The sequence below is a fragment of the Pseudorasbora parva genome, chromosome 3 (assembly GCF_024679245.1).
Source record: "Pseudorasbora parva isolate DD20220531a chromosome 3, ASM2467924v1, whole genome shotgun sequence".
In the NCBI taxonomy this organism is placed as follows: Eukaryota; Metazoa; Chordata; class Actinopteri; order Cypriniformes; family Gobionidae; genus Pseudorasbora; species Pseudorasbora parva.
This window is the reverse complement of record NC_090174.1, coordinates 60,551,652-60,571,170: the sequence shown is the minus strand read 5'-3', so window position 1 is coordinate 60,571,170 and position 19,519 is coordinate 60,551,652. Positions and strand designations below refer to the sequence as shown.

The window sequence follows — 19,519 nt, the reverse complement described above, 5'->3', positions numbered from 1 at the left end:
GATATTGACTTGGGACTATATTATGGGGAAGCACTGCTACTTGGGCGCAGAGATATCACGCAGCACAATGCGATCGCTCAACAGCCGGACTAGAGATTCTTTTATTTTTTATTTATTTTTAATCACTTTTACTCGGGACATGCTAGCTGGCAACATAGGATTCCATTCATTATGCTAAGCTAGCCAAACTAAATGCATATGCACTGAGACAAATGCATTTGCCCACATATCTAAATGCAGGAAAGAAGTCCTATTTCTAAAAACGTGCGAGTGTTCCTTTAGGGAATGGTTCGGGTTACTAAACTTAAAAATGAACAATTCTTTATAGTAACATTTTCATGATCTGTTTCTTCAGAAAGTCAAACAATCCAGTCCCTGACTGCTAACAAAAAACTTGCACAAAGGATGAATGTAATGCATGAATTGCTACATTAAACGCAGGCGGAAACATTTCTGTTTGATTCTTTATCGTGTCCTGTTTTTCTAAATTCTCAAGCTGTTAGGGCTAATTTAAGATACAGTTTCCATCATTTTGATTAGTTGGCAAACTAATGTTACATCTAGTTATATGTGAATTAAAATGACAAATGCACAACCAAGTTTGCATATACATTTTTAATAAGCCAGTCGTTTTACCTGACTGACATGCATTATATTCAAACATTTAAACCATTTTCATTCTTAAACTGATTACATTTGATTTTCACAAATTGATGGGTTTGTTGTAAGGAATTTAAGTTTTTAAAATATGATTTCTAAAACCAAAAAGATACAAATACTTACTACTCATTGTGCATTTAAATCTCTTAAAATAAATTTCTGGGAAATTGAGTCACACTGCTTCTAAAGAAAGCAAATCTTGATCCTTGTGGGTTATTAATGACAGGCCATTTTAAATAGTTTGCCCAAAATACTAGGGGGAAAAGTAAATCAACATGCGGAAACATTTTGAATACTCAATAGAAATAAAATAAATGTTTTGCTGACAAATTAAATTTAACACTGTTGTAAAATAACTGCAGGACAGTTTAACCTATATTCAGATTTTAGTCATCGCACGAATCTCTTCCACCACTTTTGCCGCATTGTTTGTGATGTTTTTTCCAGCGACCTCCATAAGATCCGAGATCATCTCAGCGCTGTAAGAACCTTGAAATGTGCTATATTTGCTCCTCCAGGCCTCAATTTGATCTAATGAAACAGTAACACACTTAAATCAGAACACAGTTGACATTTCAGCTTAATTCAGGAGTAGGGGAGACCGGGTATGGTTGTAACACTTTTTTCTTCAGCACCTAAAACTACCTTTTTTTTTCAGCTATACGTCTGAAACTTTTAGGTGAAGTACCCACACTTGTCTACTACAAATGGCAACAATTTAAATTTCTCCAACTATATTACAGAATTTTTGAGATGATGACAAATACAAGGTGGTCCTTTGTTACAACCTACCCTATTACTGAGGTAGGTTGTAACACATTCTGGGGTAAGTTGTAACAGGTAGACAAAATGCACCAAAACACAAAAAAGGGTACTCCAAGTGTCATGCCACTAGGGTTGGGAATCGTGAGAAATTTTCCGGTTCCGGTTCCGATTCCGCCTAACGATTCCAGTTCCGATTCCGGTTCCATTAAAATTATTGAACAAATAGTGGTAAAGGAAAAAGGCACAATACGCAACTTTAAACAATACTTTTTTGGGTTTATTACTTGCTCTCAAATGAATTTACAGGTTGGCAATGTCACAAAAAAAAGTCCTGTACTATACATATATTACAGGATTAATCGAGCCATATGGAATTTATGGAAATTAAAATAAAGATGTTCAAATTTACACCTCTGAAATTGTCTTATTACATTTTCTCTCTCTGTTTTAGGGATGTTAACCGATGACCGTTTGACCGATGGTTGACCGTCAACGTTAACCGATCAAAGTTGTCGGTTAAAAAAATCTCTAAATTAGGCTATTATAGACAGTGGACTAAACGCTACTACAGTTAGCCATCTCATTCCAAAATATTTTTGTGTGAAGTGAACATATCCCTCGCGCTCAATTTTTCATAACTCTCCTGTTTGTACTTAATAAACCAATAAAAACATTTGGCGCGAGGTCACAGCGTTTGCGCGCTCACAAGGTTTGCAAAAAGTAAACAGTTAGAGCCAGAGCAGACGACAGTATGAAGCGTGCATTCCGCATAAGATGGGCTTACATTTGGAAATATAACTTATTACATCTACATTTCAGTGGTAACACATAAGGTGTTGATCGTCTTTCTTTATTATTGTTAGCACTAACTTACCTCGAACTAAAGCGGCGTCTCTTCAGAGCTGTCATTTTCTTAAATGAGCCGCGCCAATGTTTCAAATGAGCTCATAACGCTGGACAAATGCCTTTATTTTCAACGCGATCACCTTGTACCCAAACCATTTCGAAACTAATGAGCCATGGTCCTCGGATTACAAACAAGCTCCTCGGCGCCGCGTTTGCGGGACTCACGCTGTGGGGGATTTTAAAAAAGTGACGTGAGGGGAAAGGCGGCAGCACTAGGACAGTGTGTGAGTGTGTGAGTGTGTGTGTGAGAGAGAGAGAGAGAGAGAGAGAGAGAGAGAGAGAGAGAGAGAGAGAGAGAGAGAGAGAGAGAGAGAGAGAGCGCGGCTCGCGGCTATGCTCCCAGCGATTCGCACACACATTGCACCAGAACCGTTTTCGGAACCGACACTCAGGAATTTCGCGCGGTTCCGGTATTTTTCAAAAATCTGTATCGTTTCCCAACCCTACATGCCACAAATCAATATTTTAAATCAATAGCTGATAATTAACATATTTACCCCCATTCCACATAACGAACAAATGAAATGCATCCTTTATCAGTCACAATAGTCACAAAAACAAACAAAAAAATGCATTTTTAAGTCACAATGGTGACAAGAACAAAACAATTAAGCGCATTCTTAATCTTGTCAAATGAAATTGGTCAGGCCTGGACTGCATGCCTGGTGGACCCAAAAGCTACATAAAACACACTTGACCCACACTTCTTTGGGTCTTGAATTTCTAAATGGTTCCATGCAGATGACACAGAAAGAAGGAGTTATCATCCTTCACCCTTTTCCAGGCAGGTTTTTTTTTTTACATTCTTTTTTTCTCACCCAAGTTCTAGGCATTCTGTAGTATTATTAAAATCACAAAAAGTTTCTTATTTGTATGTATGGGGATGGTTGTAACACTTTCCAAACACGTGTTACAACCTACCCCACCACTGTCACCCACTGTTTAGCTAGCTGTATTAGATGGTGCTTTGAAATTTGCAGGAGGTTGATACACCATTCTTTACTAGAGAAACTAAAGTTTGACCTGATATAACTCATACAACATTATCTACAACAGTAGAAGTACTAAAGAATATATTATCTTGTTATTTTTTTAACTTTTGTACCTCAGAATTTGATTTTTAGCTGTAGCTTCAGGAGAAATGGCAACACAGACAGCAAAACCTCCATGTGAGACCATAAAGGAAGTCTGAAAAAACTGAAACTGTCAGATGACTCCTATCTTATCCCTGATTCATGAAAATGGTAGTGTTACAACTGTCCCCGTGTTACAACTATACCCGGTCTCCCCTGCTGTAAGAGTTTAACTTGCCTCCACAGTTGACCTCATTGAAGAGAGGGATGTGAATCACGGTTGGAACGCTTTGGCCTTTAAACACATAGAAGTCCTTCGGTTTCTCTAAGTCCTCACTGGGAATGATGACCTCAGGGAAAGGGATGTTTCGTTCCTTGCATGCCTTGGCAGTTTCCCTCACTGTCTGCAGTGAAAAACCATAACAATTGCTTTAATTTTTTTACATTACTAACATTTTCCAGATTCTGAAACTTGTGAGTGAAGCTGTAGAGAACGAAATATGCGCATAATACCATGAAAGGATCACCATCGCTGAAATCCAGGGAAATGATGAGGTCAATGTTTCTCTCTTCTCTCAGGACTGAGAAGTAGGGCGAGTTGAGCAACAGCCCGGCGTCTTCAAAGTCTCTCGTCTCACTTTCCAGAAAAGCAGCGGACACTGCTTCTTCTAAGATGTCCAAATTCGGGCTGCCTGTGATGGAATTTGTTTTGGCCGGCCATGCTATGACGAGGAAAATATAGCCTATAAAAACCTGCCTTTCAAGTAGACGTGTGCCAGTATTTGACATATCGCTGCAATTAATATGCACTATTTGCAGGGGCGTCAGTTTGTGTTTAAAAGTGGTGGGGACAAAACATCAGGTGAAAAAACATTACAGCAGGATGGGAAAAATATTGAATAACGGCACATCAAAAATGGGCATAGCATAGGCCAGTCAACAACACGAAAATAGTCAGCATAAAACCCACAACAATTATGTCTACTGCACATGTAACGGCCCCTGCAACACCAGCTCAACTGAACATTAGGTCATTTACATTGAAATTCATATGTAAAAGAAAACATCATAAGCATACAACGCAACATATCTGCATCAAATAACACCAGATAAAAAAAATTTTTGGATTAGCAACCCACATAGCAGTGGCGGCTGGTGAACGATATGATGGGTGGGGCAATTTCTTGTGGGGGGGTCCTCCCCCATAAAACAATTATTTCGTAGATGTGATTTCCTGCATTATGGTGCATTTTGACACGCGTTTGATGTCCGCTTTCCTATACCAATAAAAGAGCTCAAACCAGTCAATACCAATAGTCTAATAAAAACACAATATTCATTTATCTGCTTTAGAAATCAACAGTTTCACAGGTAATGATAATGAACAAGGTGCATGATTATTATGCTCCGTGTCCAAAAAGTGCAAACGCATAACGATTAATTATAACGGGGAATAAAACAATCTAGTTCTAATTTTTTAAGGTTCACTGTAGACAAATTGACAATTGGATAATGGATACCAGTCTGTGTTGATACCACAGATAGAGAGAAGGCTCTCGAAGAGAGGGTGGATGTATAGCTTAGACAAGAAAAAACTGTCTCAAGAATCTGTTTAAGTTACTGTTTAGCGTATGAATGTTTTGGGGTCATTTTAGAATCAGTAATCGTTTATTAAGTTACTTTTTTGGACAATGTACATTGTTTCTTTCTGTATTTAAACTGCATTGCATGCTTTATTTTGTGCAAATAAACCTGAAAAAAAAATTGGTTTGCTTGATTTTTCTGAACATTTTTACCAAATGCTTTAAAAAAGTGGTGGGGACAAAATCAGCCATTTCAAGAAGTGGTGGGGACATGTCCCCAGCATCCCCAGTGTAAATGACACCTAGGACTATTTGTAGATAACATGTTAGCATTAAAACAAGAATGAACCTCATTGGTTTTCACTGAAGCTCAACGATCGTGGGAGAACTGTGATCTCTATTTGAAACAACAACAAAAAAGTGATTTTTAGTTTATCCAGAATCGTGCAGCTCAACTTTGCTCTAACTTTTCTTTAGTTTATTATGTTACATGTAAGAGATAATGTTCATAATAGACTGTATTTGTATTTTAATCGGTACATTTTCTGTTGCATGAAATACAAATCTACTTGGCATAGTTTCATATCATAAATCATTAATTATTTGTGGATTGATTTAAATGTTCAAGATTCTTTTCTTTTTATTTAATCTTTTTAAAATGATAGTGCGAGTGTAAAAAGTAACTAAAACATTATTAAAAACAGCAATAAAGGTTAATTTAAATTGTAAAACTTTACAATTAAAACACGAATAGTTAAGCAGATGGCTACATGTTTTAAATGATAACATTAATCAGGGGAACTGAGGTTATCACTTTTAAATTTAAAGGGGGGGTGAAATGCTGTTTCATGCATACTGAGCTTTTTACACTGTTAAAGACTTGGATTCCCATCCTAAACATAGACAAAGTTTCAAAAACTAATGTTGGACGTTTGATGGAGTATTTCTGTGTCAAAAATACTCCTTCCGGTTTCTCACAAGTTTCTGAGAGTTTTTTCGAGTATGGGTCGGCTTGACGTCGACAGAGCGGAAGGTCCTTGTACAGGCCGTACGGGGTCTTCTCCCGGTAGGGTGCGCGCGCGTGACTAGAGCGAGAGAGGAAATGCACGCCCATAAACACTCGCAGATCCAGTCGTCCGTGAACACTTCTGTCGGTTATAGTCCGCGCCGCGCTCCACTTCATTCCTCCACTTTGACATCAAGCGACTTCAACGCTTCAGCACAGCATTCCGGGAAGGCAGCGCTGCATTTGAACCGATTTGAACGCAGAAATGACGGGAAGCTTCACAACATCGCTTCAGTTGCGCCGCAAAGTGGATGTCCACTGTCAGGACTTTACAAAATCATACCAAAGTAGTGTGTTTTTGACGGCGCGGTCCCAGCGATAAAGGTTCCCGGTCGTGCTTTGGAAGCAGCCGGTGAGTAAAACTGCTTCAAATGTCTGTGCTGTCGGCTACCGTCGCGTGAGTAAACATCAGTAAACGACACGATCGCGTGCTTCGTCATTCAAATGTGCTAACGGTTACTCCATTGTTGTTCTCTGTATAACGTTACACTAGTCTGACGTGCAAAACCGTTTTGCTTGCTACTGCTAAGGTTTAGTCTCATACAATAGTCCATAAACCGAATCATGTCCTCATAAACTGCGAGTAAACACACAAATGTTGACAGGCCACTAAATACAGTCCATACCACAGAGACGGACGTCCTGCTGTTGCTGCTTCTCCTGTTCAATTTATTTCAGCCTCCGAATTAGATTCTGGATCATATCTATTAGCTGAGATCGATAGCAAGGGTTTCTCCACGCTTGAGGACGTCAGCGCTTTGCGCGCTCGTCATTCTTTAGCTCCGCCCACTCGATACGCCTCCAGGCGCTCGTTTTTTTCCCGAAAGACTCGGTACAGCCCATATTTCTTTTATAAATATAATAAAACTAAAGACTTTTCGGAGATATGAAGGATGCAATACTACTCTATAGGTACTCAAGATTGACATGAGATTGACTGAAACTGAGTGTTTCACCCCCCCTTTAATATAAAATGTTGATATAATACAACTTTTACTTTCCGCCCACTGACCTCAATCAAGTTTTGGCCGTTTGTTATAAAAAGTTTGTGCACCTCTGATCTAAGGGATCACAGCATTATTATATCATTCACACTGATTTTCCAGTAAGCACATCTGTTCTTACCTGTCATTTTGTGGAGAAAGTTATAATGCCTGCCCCAGATCCACTTACTGAAGCAGTTCATAATGCTCACCCAAGCATCTGTAAAACAAATACACTTCAAAATGAATTACTTTCTAAAGCTCTTCTGTTCTGGGCTCAGAAAACAGTTGTTTGTTCACCCAAAAAAGAAAATGTTGTCATTAATTCCTCTCCCTCATGTCATTGGACAGCCGTCAGTCCTCCGTTCATCTTCACACACAGATGAAGATATTAGTGTTGAAATCCGATGGCTCAGAAAGGCCTTCATTGACACCAATGTCATTTCCTCTCTCAAGACCCATAAAGGCACTAAAGACGTCGCTACAAAGCCCATCTCACTACAGCGGCTCGACAATCATTTTATGAAGAGACCAGATTAGTTTTTGTGCGCAAAAACAAAACAAAATCGGCCCCGTTCCCACTGCAGGCAAAAGTGGCCCAAATCCTCAAATCTAGCCCAGATCTGATTTTTTCCAATGCGGCCGCAGTGTGAACAACCAAAGTGGATTTGATGCGGATATGATGCGTATTTTATGTCAATCTATGTCGACATTTGTCACAGTTATGCACCAGCGAGGTACAACAGACACTAGACACAACAGACACAGACAGTAACATTAAAATCTTGACTAGATATGGAGAACAGCGATGGAGCGAGTCAATGGAGGGAGAGTGAGGTGTTAGACCTAATTAGTATATGGGGGACACAGAAAAACGTGGCTTCAGTGCCAAAGGAAGGCGACAAAAGGCCAAAATAACCAGCCTGCTCATTAATGTTATGGCTTCCATTACACGAACATCTCTGAATAAAAGCGAAAATGCTTACTTCCTCCATAACCTCCCGAACTTTAGTGCAACAGCGTGCTGCGTCTGATGTCATTTGATATTGTTCTTTTGCACATGCGGGTTAGTTTGAAACCTGAAACAGTTCACACTGGAATCAGATATAGGCCACATTTTAAAAGGTAATGTGAACAGCCAAACAAAAAATCAGATCTGAGCAAAAAATCAAAATGGAGCATTAGGACTTGCGGTGTGAACGGGGCCATAGTGACTTATATAGTGATGATAGATTTCAAAACACAGATTCCTGAAGCTTTGAACCGTTATGAATCAGTGAATCAATTCATGATTCGTAAAACTTCATAAAATGATTGTAGAGCCACTGTGGTGAGATGGGCTTTGTAACGACGTCTTTAGTGCCTTTATGGGTCTTTCTGAGCCATCGGATTTCAACAGTAATATCTTAATTTGTGTCTGAAGATGAATGGAGGTCTTACAGGTGTCCAACAACATGAGGGAGAGGAATTTATTACATAATTTTTGGGTGAACTAAGCCTTTAAAGCTACACTAGATGTGACTTTTGGCCCTCTAGTGGTTGAAGCATAATACTAGTTATGTATGACTGACAAATATGCATGCATCACATTAAAGGTGCACTGTGTAGGGTTTTAATCCTAGGCTTTAATTAGAACTACAAACGCAGATAAAAAGTGTTAAAAAACTACAAACATGACGGATGTGCGAGTCCGACAGTTAAGTAGAAAGATTTATATAAAGGAGTTTGAGTGATCAAATATCAGTATTTAACCTGACGAAAATATATTTATTCAATGTTATCCACATTATATTTCACCTGCAGCAGCATTGAGAACTTTTGTAATGATACGTTTGGCCATTAACATAAAACGCATCATTATATTAAAACTGCAAACACATGAGGAGAGTCTACATTAAATACCCACGAATGGCAGATCAACGTGCGGCTACATTTCTCTCCGATACGGCAGGAAATTAAACTGAATGTGGAGGATTTTAACTGAGGATGATTGACAGGGCAGTTTAAACTGCGATGGGATGCACGTAACTAATCGACAGAGTCCATTTAGGTGACGAAGTAGTATGTCCCGAAGCTTGCATACTCTTCTGCTAAACACTCAAAAATATGTATTTTTTCTTCACAAAAAGAGTACATACTTTTAGGACGTAGTATAAGTTTGGCGAATTGGGACGCAACACACACGTTCCAAGATTCTGCACTCTAACTAGGCGTCATCAAATTAGGCCCTTGTTTTGAATAAGCGACCTCTAAACAAACGAATAAACTTAAAGGTGCACTATGTAACTTTTCCATCCGCAAAAGTTACATAGTGCACCTTTAAGTTTATTCGTTTGTTTATGTTAAAACAATGGTTGGAAATTTTATATGAAATTTAAATACATCATTCTTAAAAGTGTAGCTCAGCATCCCCATGACTCTAGAAAAGTGGTGTGGAGAATGGAGGGATGGATATTAGAAACCTACTAAGTGGCCATGCACTGATCCGTTTACTCAAACCGTTGAGTACGTCCATGGTGTAACGCTCCAAATTCAGATTTTCTTCTTCTTTGTCATCAATAATCAGCATTTCCAGATTACGTTGACCTCCGGAGAAGCCTGTAAAAAGATGGGACATGTAAGTTAGTAATTATTTCTATTGTAGTGTCTGTATCTACAAGCAAAATGTACTTATTATAACTAATACATTTTTAATAGAAAGCAACTTGCTATGGCATGTCTTAAAATGTCACTGTCAATTTCTCAAAATGCACACCAAGCATGTTTATAAAAGCTACTTAAATGTCCTAACTGAACTAAAGTTTAATCAAAGCCCTCTCTGTGAAACCCAGGACTTTATTTTTACATTTAATAATTAAAGGGATAGTTGACCCAGAAATTAAAATAAGGTAAACAATAATAAATGGCGTGATCATAGAGATATTTACATAGACTTCTCATTCGACCGATACGCAGTGCAGACACTAATGAGGTTATATATATATATATATATATATATATATATATATATATATATATATATATATATATATATATATATGTGTGTGTGTGTGTGTGTGTGTGTGTGTGTGGTCTTTTGGTCTCTGGTCTTTTGACCTTATTTAACAGAAGTAATGGTGCTGGGGAATAGATGAGATCCATATTTTACTGATATGAGGTAAAAAAATTACACAAATACTTCGGGGTTTCTCGGAGAAACCAATCGTTTCGTGTCTTAAGACATCAATGTGTCGCCACGAGCCACAGTGTTTAATATAGATTCGTATGTCTGTGTGTTTTTTATTCTCATAGAAATACACCCCATTGACACGCATTATACGAGCAACGGTTGAGTTAAAATCTTCATTTGTGTTCTCCTGAAGAAACAAACACACGTTACATCTCGGACGCCTTGGGGGTGAGCAGATAAACATCACATTTTAATTTTTGGGTGAACTAACCTTTTAAAATGGAATCCAGAAAAATTAAAACAGAAAAAATAAATCGGATTTCAGAAGTCCCCGGACATGGTGTATTTAATTAAGATGTGAACACAAGACTGAAGGGGACATACAGACATTCAATGGCTTGTTACCGTTCCGTGTTTCTCTGATGGATTCCTCAAAAGCAGAAGGATCTTTGCCATTCAAAACCGAGAGATTCCTGTCCACGAGATCCATGAGCACCTGGTAACATTCCTCTGCATCTTGTTCTAGTATCACCGCTGATTCTAGCCCTGTGCAAAAGGCCAGTTTAATGACATTGGTGCCCTGCCCTCCGCTGGACATTTATTTTATTGCGCTTACGGGATACACAAATTATTAATATTTCTGTAATTTCATTGGTTTAAATCAGCAGAAATAAGTGTCAATCAAAGAATATTTTAGGCCTGTGTGAGTACGTCTTAAAAAAATAGTTAAATTCTCTTTTTTTTTTAGCTTCTACTGTTTATTTTTAATTGCTGTTATGTTATATTATGATACTAAAACTTTGTTTATTTTCTTTAAAGAAGTCAATATGCTCGCAATGCGCATTCATTTCAGCATAAACCACGCTGAAAAAGGCTTTAAATGCAACTTTTTGAATATTTGGCAAAAATATTTGCCTGATTTGATAGTTAATTTAAAGTGCATATTGTGTGTATAAACCAAAGGGAAAGGAACACCTGCTGGACTTGTATAAATATGTCCTTATCTTTATGCTAATGCATTACTACTTTATATTGTTAAGTTACTGTTTCTGTCTCATGGTTGTATTAATAGTCATTATTGTTATTATTGCTCAAATGACACAAATGGGAACAGTAAAATACTTTTTTGTGGACATCTCCAAGTGATTTACTGTTCTCTGAACATTTTTTAGCATGTTGTCACCTAGTTTTAAAGGAACTGTATGTATGACATGTATTTCAATTAATCATAAAATGGCCCTGATATGTCACTAGAATATAAAATATATAAATATAAAAAAACTGTTTTCTGTGTGAATATATATATATATATATATAATCCTCTCAGCTTTGATCACAGGAATAAATTTGACTTTAATATATACATTCACACATAAAACTCTTTTTTTATATTATAATAATATTTCACTTTAACCAAACATCAAATAACCGTTAAATTGTTAAAATGTTAAATATGTAAGTAAATAAAGCCTATAGGAAATGATTTACTCGTATTCGTTTGCTCAAAAACGTCTTCCTTTTTTTGAAAGAAATCTGAAAAACAAAACAAACAAACAAAAATGGTAAAATAAATAAATAGTGAATGGTAATTAAATAACTGTTAAATTTAATTTGAATTCAGTCCTCAGAACAAATGCAGCTGCACCTTTTATCTTTTGCAAGATGTGTTTCTTAATCTCCTCTTCATCAGCTAAAGCGCTGCCGCACAGAGCTGCAGAAAAACAGACAATATCAGCAAACATAACATTAACAATAAAACGGTGGACACGGGTACCAGTCATACGCAGCACATTTGAGCTTCAGTCAGAACAAATGAGTCTGAGATAGGACTACATTTGGACTAAACCACTCAATATGGATTCGTTTTATGATCTCTTTAAGAACTTTTTGAAGCATCAAAGTGGTACACTCTTAAAAATGCTGGGTTGTTTTAACCCAATGTTGGGTCAAATATGGACTAACCCAGCAATTGGGTTATTTTAACCCAGCGATTGGGTTGTTTTAATCCTGTGGTTGGGTTATATATTTGCTTAAGACAACCCAATCGCTGGGTTAAAACAACCCAACTGCTGGGTTAGTCCATATTTGACCCAACATTGGGTTGTTTTTTACTCAGAATTTTTTTTAGAGTGTAGTTGCGGAGGGACAAAAAAACTCAGATTTTATTAAAACGATCATCATTTGTGTTCTGAAGATGAACAAAAGTCTTACGGGCTTGGAACGACATGAGGGTGAGAAAATGATGACATGAAATTATGAATTTTAGTTTTTTATTGAATATCCCTTTAATAGAGTGTGTTACCTTGCAGGTAGAGCATGTCAAATTCATCCTGTGGATTTTTCTTAGAGCCTTTGTGAAACTGACTTCCAAAGTTGGAGGTGTCCACAAACGCTCCAGTGAGGGAATAACCTGCTTCATGTGGAGTGATCTCGAACCAGGGGTCTGCAGACAGACGCACGTCATTAACATTAACACTAACATTGACTGTTTGTCTCCTTCTTTTAGAATTAAACACTGACCTCCTTCATTTCCCTGTTTGCTCTGCTTGTCGATCAGTGTGTAGATGGGAAACGGGTCTTTACCCTGCTGGTTCCACAGCTGTGTGAGTGTGTGTTCATCGATCTATAGAGAGCAGAGTTTTTGCAGCATCATGTCATTGTAGACACTTGGAACAAATACATCCTTAAATGAACTTAATGAGCCAACAAGTTCAAGATACAAATCTTTTTTTTCTTACATTATTTTTATTTAGTCAGAAATAAACAGCACAACCTGTCCAGGCTGATTAACAAACTAAAAACGTATTAAATGGTTCTTTGTAGTGAGCCAAAAACAGCGTGTACACACATGCATAGCCCAATTCATGATTACAGGTAGGTTAGGGAATTTGTCTTAAAAAAACACTTTATACTAGTAGAATAGAATACTAATACTAATAGAAGTGGTCTAAATAAAACGCACATATACACCTATGCTATGAGGCACAACATTATGACCATTAACAGGAGATGTGACGAACACCGATGATCACTTCATCACGGCTCCTGTTAGTGGGTGGGATATATTAGGCAGCAAGTGAACATTCTGAAACACTTCAAAAGTGTTCCAAGGAAGGAATAGTGGTGAATCGGCTGGCTGGCTCATGTGGGCCGAGCAAACAGACGAGCTACTGGAGCTCAAAAAGTTAATGCTGGTTCTGATAGAAAGGTGTCAGAATACACAGAGCATCTTAGTTTGTTGCGTATGGGGCGGCTTAGCCGCTGACCAGTCAGGGTGCCCATGCTGACCCCTGACCCCGCCATGGATGGATGACTGTGGGCGTGGCTTACCTGGGGAACACAGGGCCCCAGGATGCACTATGGGAAGAAGGCGAGCCGGCGGAGGCAGTGTGATGCTTTGGGCAATGTTCTGCTGGGAAACCTTGGGTCCTCCATCCATGTGGATGTTACTTTGACACGCTCCACCTACCTAAGCATTGCTGAGACCATGTTCAGCCTTTCATGGAAACGGTATTCTGGTGGCTGTGGCTCTTCCAGCAGGATAATGCTCCTGACACAAAGCACAAATGCTTCAGGAATGGTTTGAGGAGCACAACAACCAGTTTGAGGCATTGACTTGGCCTCCAAATTCCCCAGATCTCAATCCAATCGAGCATCTGTGGGATGTGCTGAACAAACAAGTCCAATCCATGGAGGCCCCACCTCCCAACTTACAGGACTTAAAGGATCTGCTGCTAATATATTGGAGCCAGATACCACAGCACACCTTCAGGGGTCTAGTGGAGTCCATGAGTTATGCCTGATCAGTGTACAAGTACATTTAGACCACAATTTTTACTTAGTATACATACTGTTAAATAAGTTTGGATAGTGCATTTTCATGACTATTCTCAAAAAGGGGGGCGACAGTTAAGGGGTTAAACACACAAGTCTTATATCACATTCATTTTCTTATTAATTTAGTTTTAGTGTTATTTATTATCATCCATTCTACAAATTGACTTCTCTATGCAGTAATCTAGACCAATTCACACCGCACAGACAAACACCAACCAACATGTTGGCTGTTGGATTTATAATTTTATGAAAGATAACTGCCATGTCCCAACCGACACTTGAACATGTTCAGTCAGGTGAAAACAAAGCCTGACCAACGGCAACAGATGCTGACAGAAACCCAAACCAATGTGTTTGTCTGTGCAGTGTGAATTGGCTTGAAGGGCAAAGATATTTCGAAACAGTTGATGTGCTTCATAGAAAAATGGCTTTGTTATTTATTTAAAAAATAAAGCAGTGAGATTATTAGCTACTTGGTGGGAATGCAACTCTTTTGAATATTATTCAATGACCCATGTCACGCCATAAGTCCACAAGGACAGTTGCTTGCTTTGCCACTTCTCATGCCATCCTATAAATAATTTATTTTCTAGATTTACAGACCTCTTTCACAAATGTTGTGACGACCATCACTGCCCAGACGTCAGTCAAGCTGAAGCAGTCTTTCTGATAATATTTCTTCAGTTTGGAAAATGCATCTGTCCAGCTGACTTTAGGACCGTTGAGTCTCTGGACGATCTTGTCTTTTACAGCCTCTAGTTTGGTGGACCAGTCTGGTTCCTGATATAAGGAGGCCATGCACCTTCAGAGGAACAACATACTGCTGTCATTATGTGACATTCAACCCATCTGTGTGTGTGTGTGTGTGTTATTTCTCAGGGTTCATACCAGGTTGATCCAGAGACTCCGCTCAGATAAAGGACACAGTCCAGAAGTCCCACTTTATGGAGTTGAACCATTGATCCCAGCAAACCCACCATGGCTCTTTGTCCTCCTCCAGAACCCAGTAATGCTATGTTTGGCACCTCATTCTGAAACACACACACACACACACACACACACACACACACACACACACACACACACACACACACACACACACACACACACACACACACACACACACACACACACACACACACACACACACACACACACACACCTTACTTTTAATGTTAGAGCCCAGCTAACAGGAAACTTTCTTAAACTTTAGCAAGTTCTGGCTTCTTCATGGAAAATTCTTTTTTTCTAAAATGTTTAGTCACGTTCGTTTTTAAATGTTACAGAGCAGAGTTTCAATAATGTAATGCAAAATGTAAAGTTGTGCTTTTAGTATGAACATGTTAGTCTTACTGTTATTAATAAGCTAATGTGCTCTAAAAAATGACACAATTCACATTTTGAAGATATAAGCATTCAAAAATGACGGTCTCTCTCTTCCACCAGTATGGATCATTGATTTTGATGACATCACTGCACTTTAGCTTCTCATCAGACTTTCTGTCCAATCAAATGCTCTCTATAATCTGAAGCACCACCCCCTACATTATCTACTCTTCAAACATTTACTATTTTTGACATGGTAACTTGCACATAGTGCACTGTATAGGGGATAGGGAACGATTCAGACAGTGAAAATATGCTTTCCAATGCGGCATATTAAGACTGGTTTCACTTCAGTGTTACGTGAACCGGTTCAGACATGACAGTCACAGCACAGAGCGGATCATGCAGAGGTGGACAAAGAACACAACTTCATTACTTGAGTAAAAGTAAAAGTACTACTGGTCAAATATTACTCCGTTACAAGTGAAAGTTGTAAAAAGAGATTTTTACTTGAGTGAAAGTACAGAAGTATTAGTTTTCAAAAGTACTTATCAAAAGTAAATTTCCTTTTTTAATGTCAATGCATTATTTTATTATAGTTGTATAAATGCACATTATCCCATCATGGTTTAATCCAGTCAGTGATGCGCCATCAGACATACTAGCATACGACTAACTTAAACTCATTTAAATACTGGTATAAAAGTTACAAAGCTGCTGTCACTTTAAGGCCGAATGCACGGATCCAATACACTGATACACATCTGATATTCTCCAACTGTTTACCTCCACTTAAGACATAATCAACTTTGTTGATGTGAATACTCGCCAAAATTAGCATTTTGACATCCGTCTTCCTCCATTTTGCTCTAAACTATAAATCAGTGTTTAATAAATGCTGAGAAATCATTGAACTTCACGAGACTCTACAAGAGTGATTCCTGAAAGGCTTTCTGCAAAAACCCAAATGCCTTTTAAAGAAGAAAAAAATCATCCACTGACTTTCAAAGCTGTGACAGAAACTAGTTTTAACTTTAAAGACTTTGATAGAAATGTAGTGGAGTAAAAAATACGATATTTGTCTTTCAAATCCATTGAAGTTAAAGTTTCCAGAAAAAAAAACACTCAAGTAAAGTACAGATACTCAAAAAGTGTACTTAAGTACGGTACTCAAGTAAATGTACTGTAAGCTGCACGAGCTGCAATATGAACAAAACGCTATTGATTATTTAAAAAGATGGAAGGCGCAATAACTGTTTTACAGCGATTAATGTAGTACTATATATTTTAATTGTCAGGAATTTGTAGACACTTTTATAGCACTGAAGTTTCATCACCATTCATAGGTCATCTCAGTTATATGAAGTATAAAATTAAAAACTTTACCTGATTGCTCTCTATCTGAAGTATTTTCAGGCTTTGTTGAATAGAGTTTCTCCTTCTGGCTACAAACTCCTCCTCATTCTTATTCAGAGACGATTGAATTCGCACTTCACCACTGCAGCGACAGACAGACACAGACAAACAAGTGCTCAATCTATTTGATGTGATTTAGATATTGCATATTCTAGTTTTCAAAACCTGTGGTTTAATTTGAACAGTTATTCTCATAGTTATCCAGTTATTTGTAGACTTTAATTGTGTTAGTAATTCAGTGCAAATTTTTTTCCCAAAGAGCAATACAGTGTCTGCCCAGATCCGGTCCACATTTGGAATGAGGGGAATTCACCTGTACCAGATTTGGCTCGGATCTGGGCCAACCCTGTGCTGCTCTCTGGGATTTTAATGCTTCCATGAATCTGAGCAGGATTACATACCTTTCCTGGGGTTTGGATGCACTCATCTATAAAACAAAACAGTCCACATGAAAGTCAGTTTCTGTTATTTGAGATGTTATATATGCTATTATACAACGATCAGGCATAACATTATAACACTGAGTATCTCTTCATCACGGCTCCTGTTAGTGGGTGGGATATATTAGGCAACAAGTGAACATTTTTCTTCAAAGTTGATGTGTTAGAAGCAGGAAAAATGGGCAAGCGTAAGGATTTGAGCGAGCTTGACAAGGGCCAGATTGTGACGGCTAGACGACTGGGTCAGAGCATCTCCAAAACTGCAGCTCTTGTGGGCTGTTCCCGGTCTGCAGTGGTCAGTATCTATCAAAAGTGCTCCAAGGAAGGAACAGTGGAGAACCGGCCACAGGGTCATGGGCGGCCAAGGCTCATTGATGCACGGGGGAGTGAAGATTGGCTTGTCTGGTCCGAACAAATAGATGAGCTACAGAAGCTCAAATTGCTCTAAAAGTTAATGCTGGTTCTGATAGAAAGGTGTCAGAATACGCTTGCTGATCCCTGACCCCGCCGAAAGCCCCAACAGTGGCACGTGAGCATCAGAACTGGACCGCGGAGCAATGGAAGAAGGTGTCCTGGTCTGAGGAATCACACGGACATCACGTGGATGGCCGGGTGTGTGTGTGTGGGCGTGGCTTACCTGGGGAACACATGGCCCCAGGATGCACTATGGGAAGAAGGTGAGCCGGCGGAGGCAGTGTGATGCTTTGGCCAATGTTCTGCTGGGAAACCTTGGGTCCTCCATCCATGTGGATGTTACTTTGACACGCTCCACCTACCTAAGCGTTGCTGAGACCATGTTCAGCCTTTGATAGAAACGGTATTCTGGTGGCTGTGGCTCTTTTGGCAGGATAATGCATTGGCAACAATGCAAAAATGATTCAGGAATTGTTTGAGGAGCACAACAACCAGTTTGAGGCGTTGACTTGACCTCCAAATTCTTCAGATCTCAATCCAATCGATACAACAGCACACCTTCAGGGTTCATAATGTTATGCCTGATTGGTGTATTTACTGTATAGCAACTGAGTGATGCTATCATGTTGATATGGATAAAAAAAAAAAACAATACCTTGTTAAATCTGTCACAAATAATTAAGTTCTGGGGCCTGTTGCACAAAAGTAGAATTAAGACATCCGGGATAAATGACTCAGCTGAGCTCAATAAAGCCAAAACATGTGCGTCCAGGCTTAATTGGTTGCACAAAGACCAAGCCAGGATGAGCAGACACGGATTCATTAAGCCAGGTGAAACCAATCCTGGATATGTGCGTGCTCACGGCTCACTCAAATAGACCCCGCCACAGATCACAGATTAACTGATTTACCATGGCAACTAGAGCCGCGTACTTTTCCCCGTCGGAAGCACAAATCCTCATGGAGGCATACGAGGAGGTAAAATATATAATTAAGAAGAAAGGCAACACCGCCACAGTGATAAAGCAAAGAGAAAAAGCGTGGCAAAGTATTGCAGACCGTCTGAATGCGTTAGTAGTGCACAATTACACACTCACCGCTCCGCTGAAACATCACAATTACAAATCAAATATTTAATTCACATCTCCAAAAACGCAGTTGTACTGTAATTATGAAACGGTTAAATTTTTTATTGAAATGCACTGCATATATGAGTGAAATTGTGTAACGTAACTCCATCACACTGTATAAAGCTATGATATAGTATTATTAAAGCCTTACATTATTATTTTACGTTACTACGCTCAGTACGGTTTAATCTTAGCCGTTGTACTCTGCTTATTATGTTGTCCACCGTTTTTTTGTGTTTCCCCTGCTTTTATTAATGTAAAGCAGCTTTGACAGAATGAAACAATTGTGAAAAGTGCTATATAAATACAATTTTCTTGAATACATAGATGAGCTATAATAATAATCACTTTAATTTATATAGCGCCTTTCACAGACCCCCAGGAAGCACAGCAGGCCTACAACCATGCCCATGCCAGGACCAGGGCCAGAGTTGAAATGACCTTTGGCCTCCTGAAGGCACGCTTTCACTGCCTTCACAAATTAAGGGTCAACCCTGTTAGGGCATGTGATATTCTGTCCTCCACAATGTGGCCTGCCTGAGGAAGGAGAGGGCCCCCAGAGTGCCACCAGCCATGGACTGGGACAATCCGGCAATCTTCCCTGATGACGACAGTGGTCGGCTGCTGAGGGACCAATATGTGTTGAATTATTTTAGTTAGTATGTGTGCTTTCAATTTAGGTAAAAAATGTCCTGCTGTGGCAGAGGAAATAGGGTTTTTTTGGGTTGTTTTTTTTTTTTACGAATTTGGC

At 38.8% G+C, this 19,519-nt stretch overlaps 1 protein-coding gene across 2 annotated transcripts; it reads right to left on the bottom strand.

The window, feature by feature from the left end:
- Nucleotides 1-606: 606 nt before the first annotated feature.
- On the bottom strand, nt 607-19,132 carry LOC137072134 (cytosolic phospholipase A2 gamma-like). 2 transcript variants are annotated; one of them, XM_067440348.1, is made up of 15 exons: nt 18,294-19,132; nt 17,186-17,211; nt 16,755-16,866; nt 14,931-15,073; nt 14,646-14,844; nt 12,726-12,828; nt 12,508-12,648; nt 11,851-11,916; nt 11,694-11,738; nt 10,611-10,751; nt 9,503-9,634; nt 7,179-7,256; nt 3,918-4,126; nt 3,643-3,808; nt 607-1,191 (listed from the first exon to the last, which is right to left on the bottom strand). In XM_067440348.1, the coding sequence occupies exons 1-15, from the start codon at nt 18,459-18,461 to the stop codon at nt 1,040-1,042; spliced, it is 1,881 nt and encodes a 626-aa protein (XP_067296449.1). In that variant the 5' UTR covers nt 18,462-19,132; the 3' UTR covers nt 607-1,039. The 2 variants fall into 2 exon arrangements, with proteins under 2 accessions (XP_067296449.1, XP_067296450.1); XM_067440349.1 differs by lacking the exon at nt 11,694-11,738.
- Between the last annotated feature and the right edge of the window lie 387 nt (nt 19,133-19,519).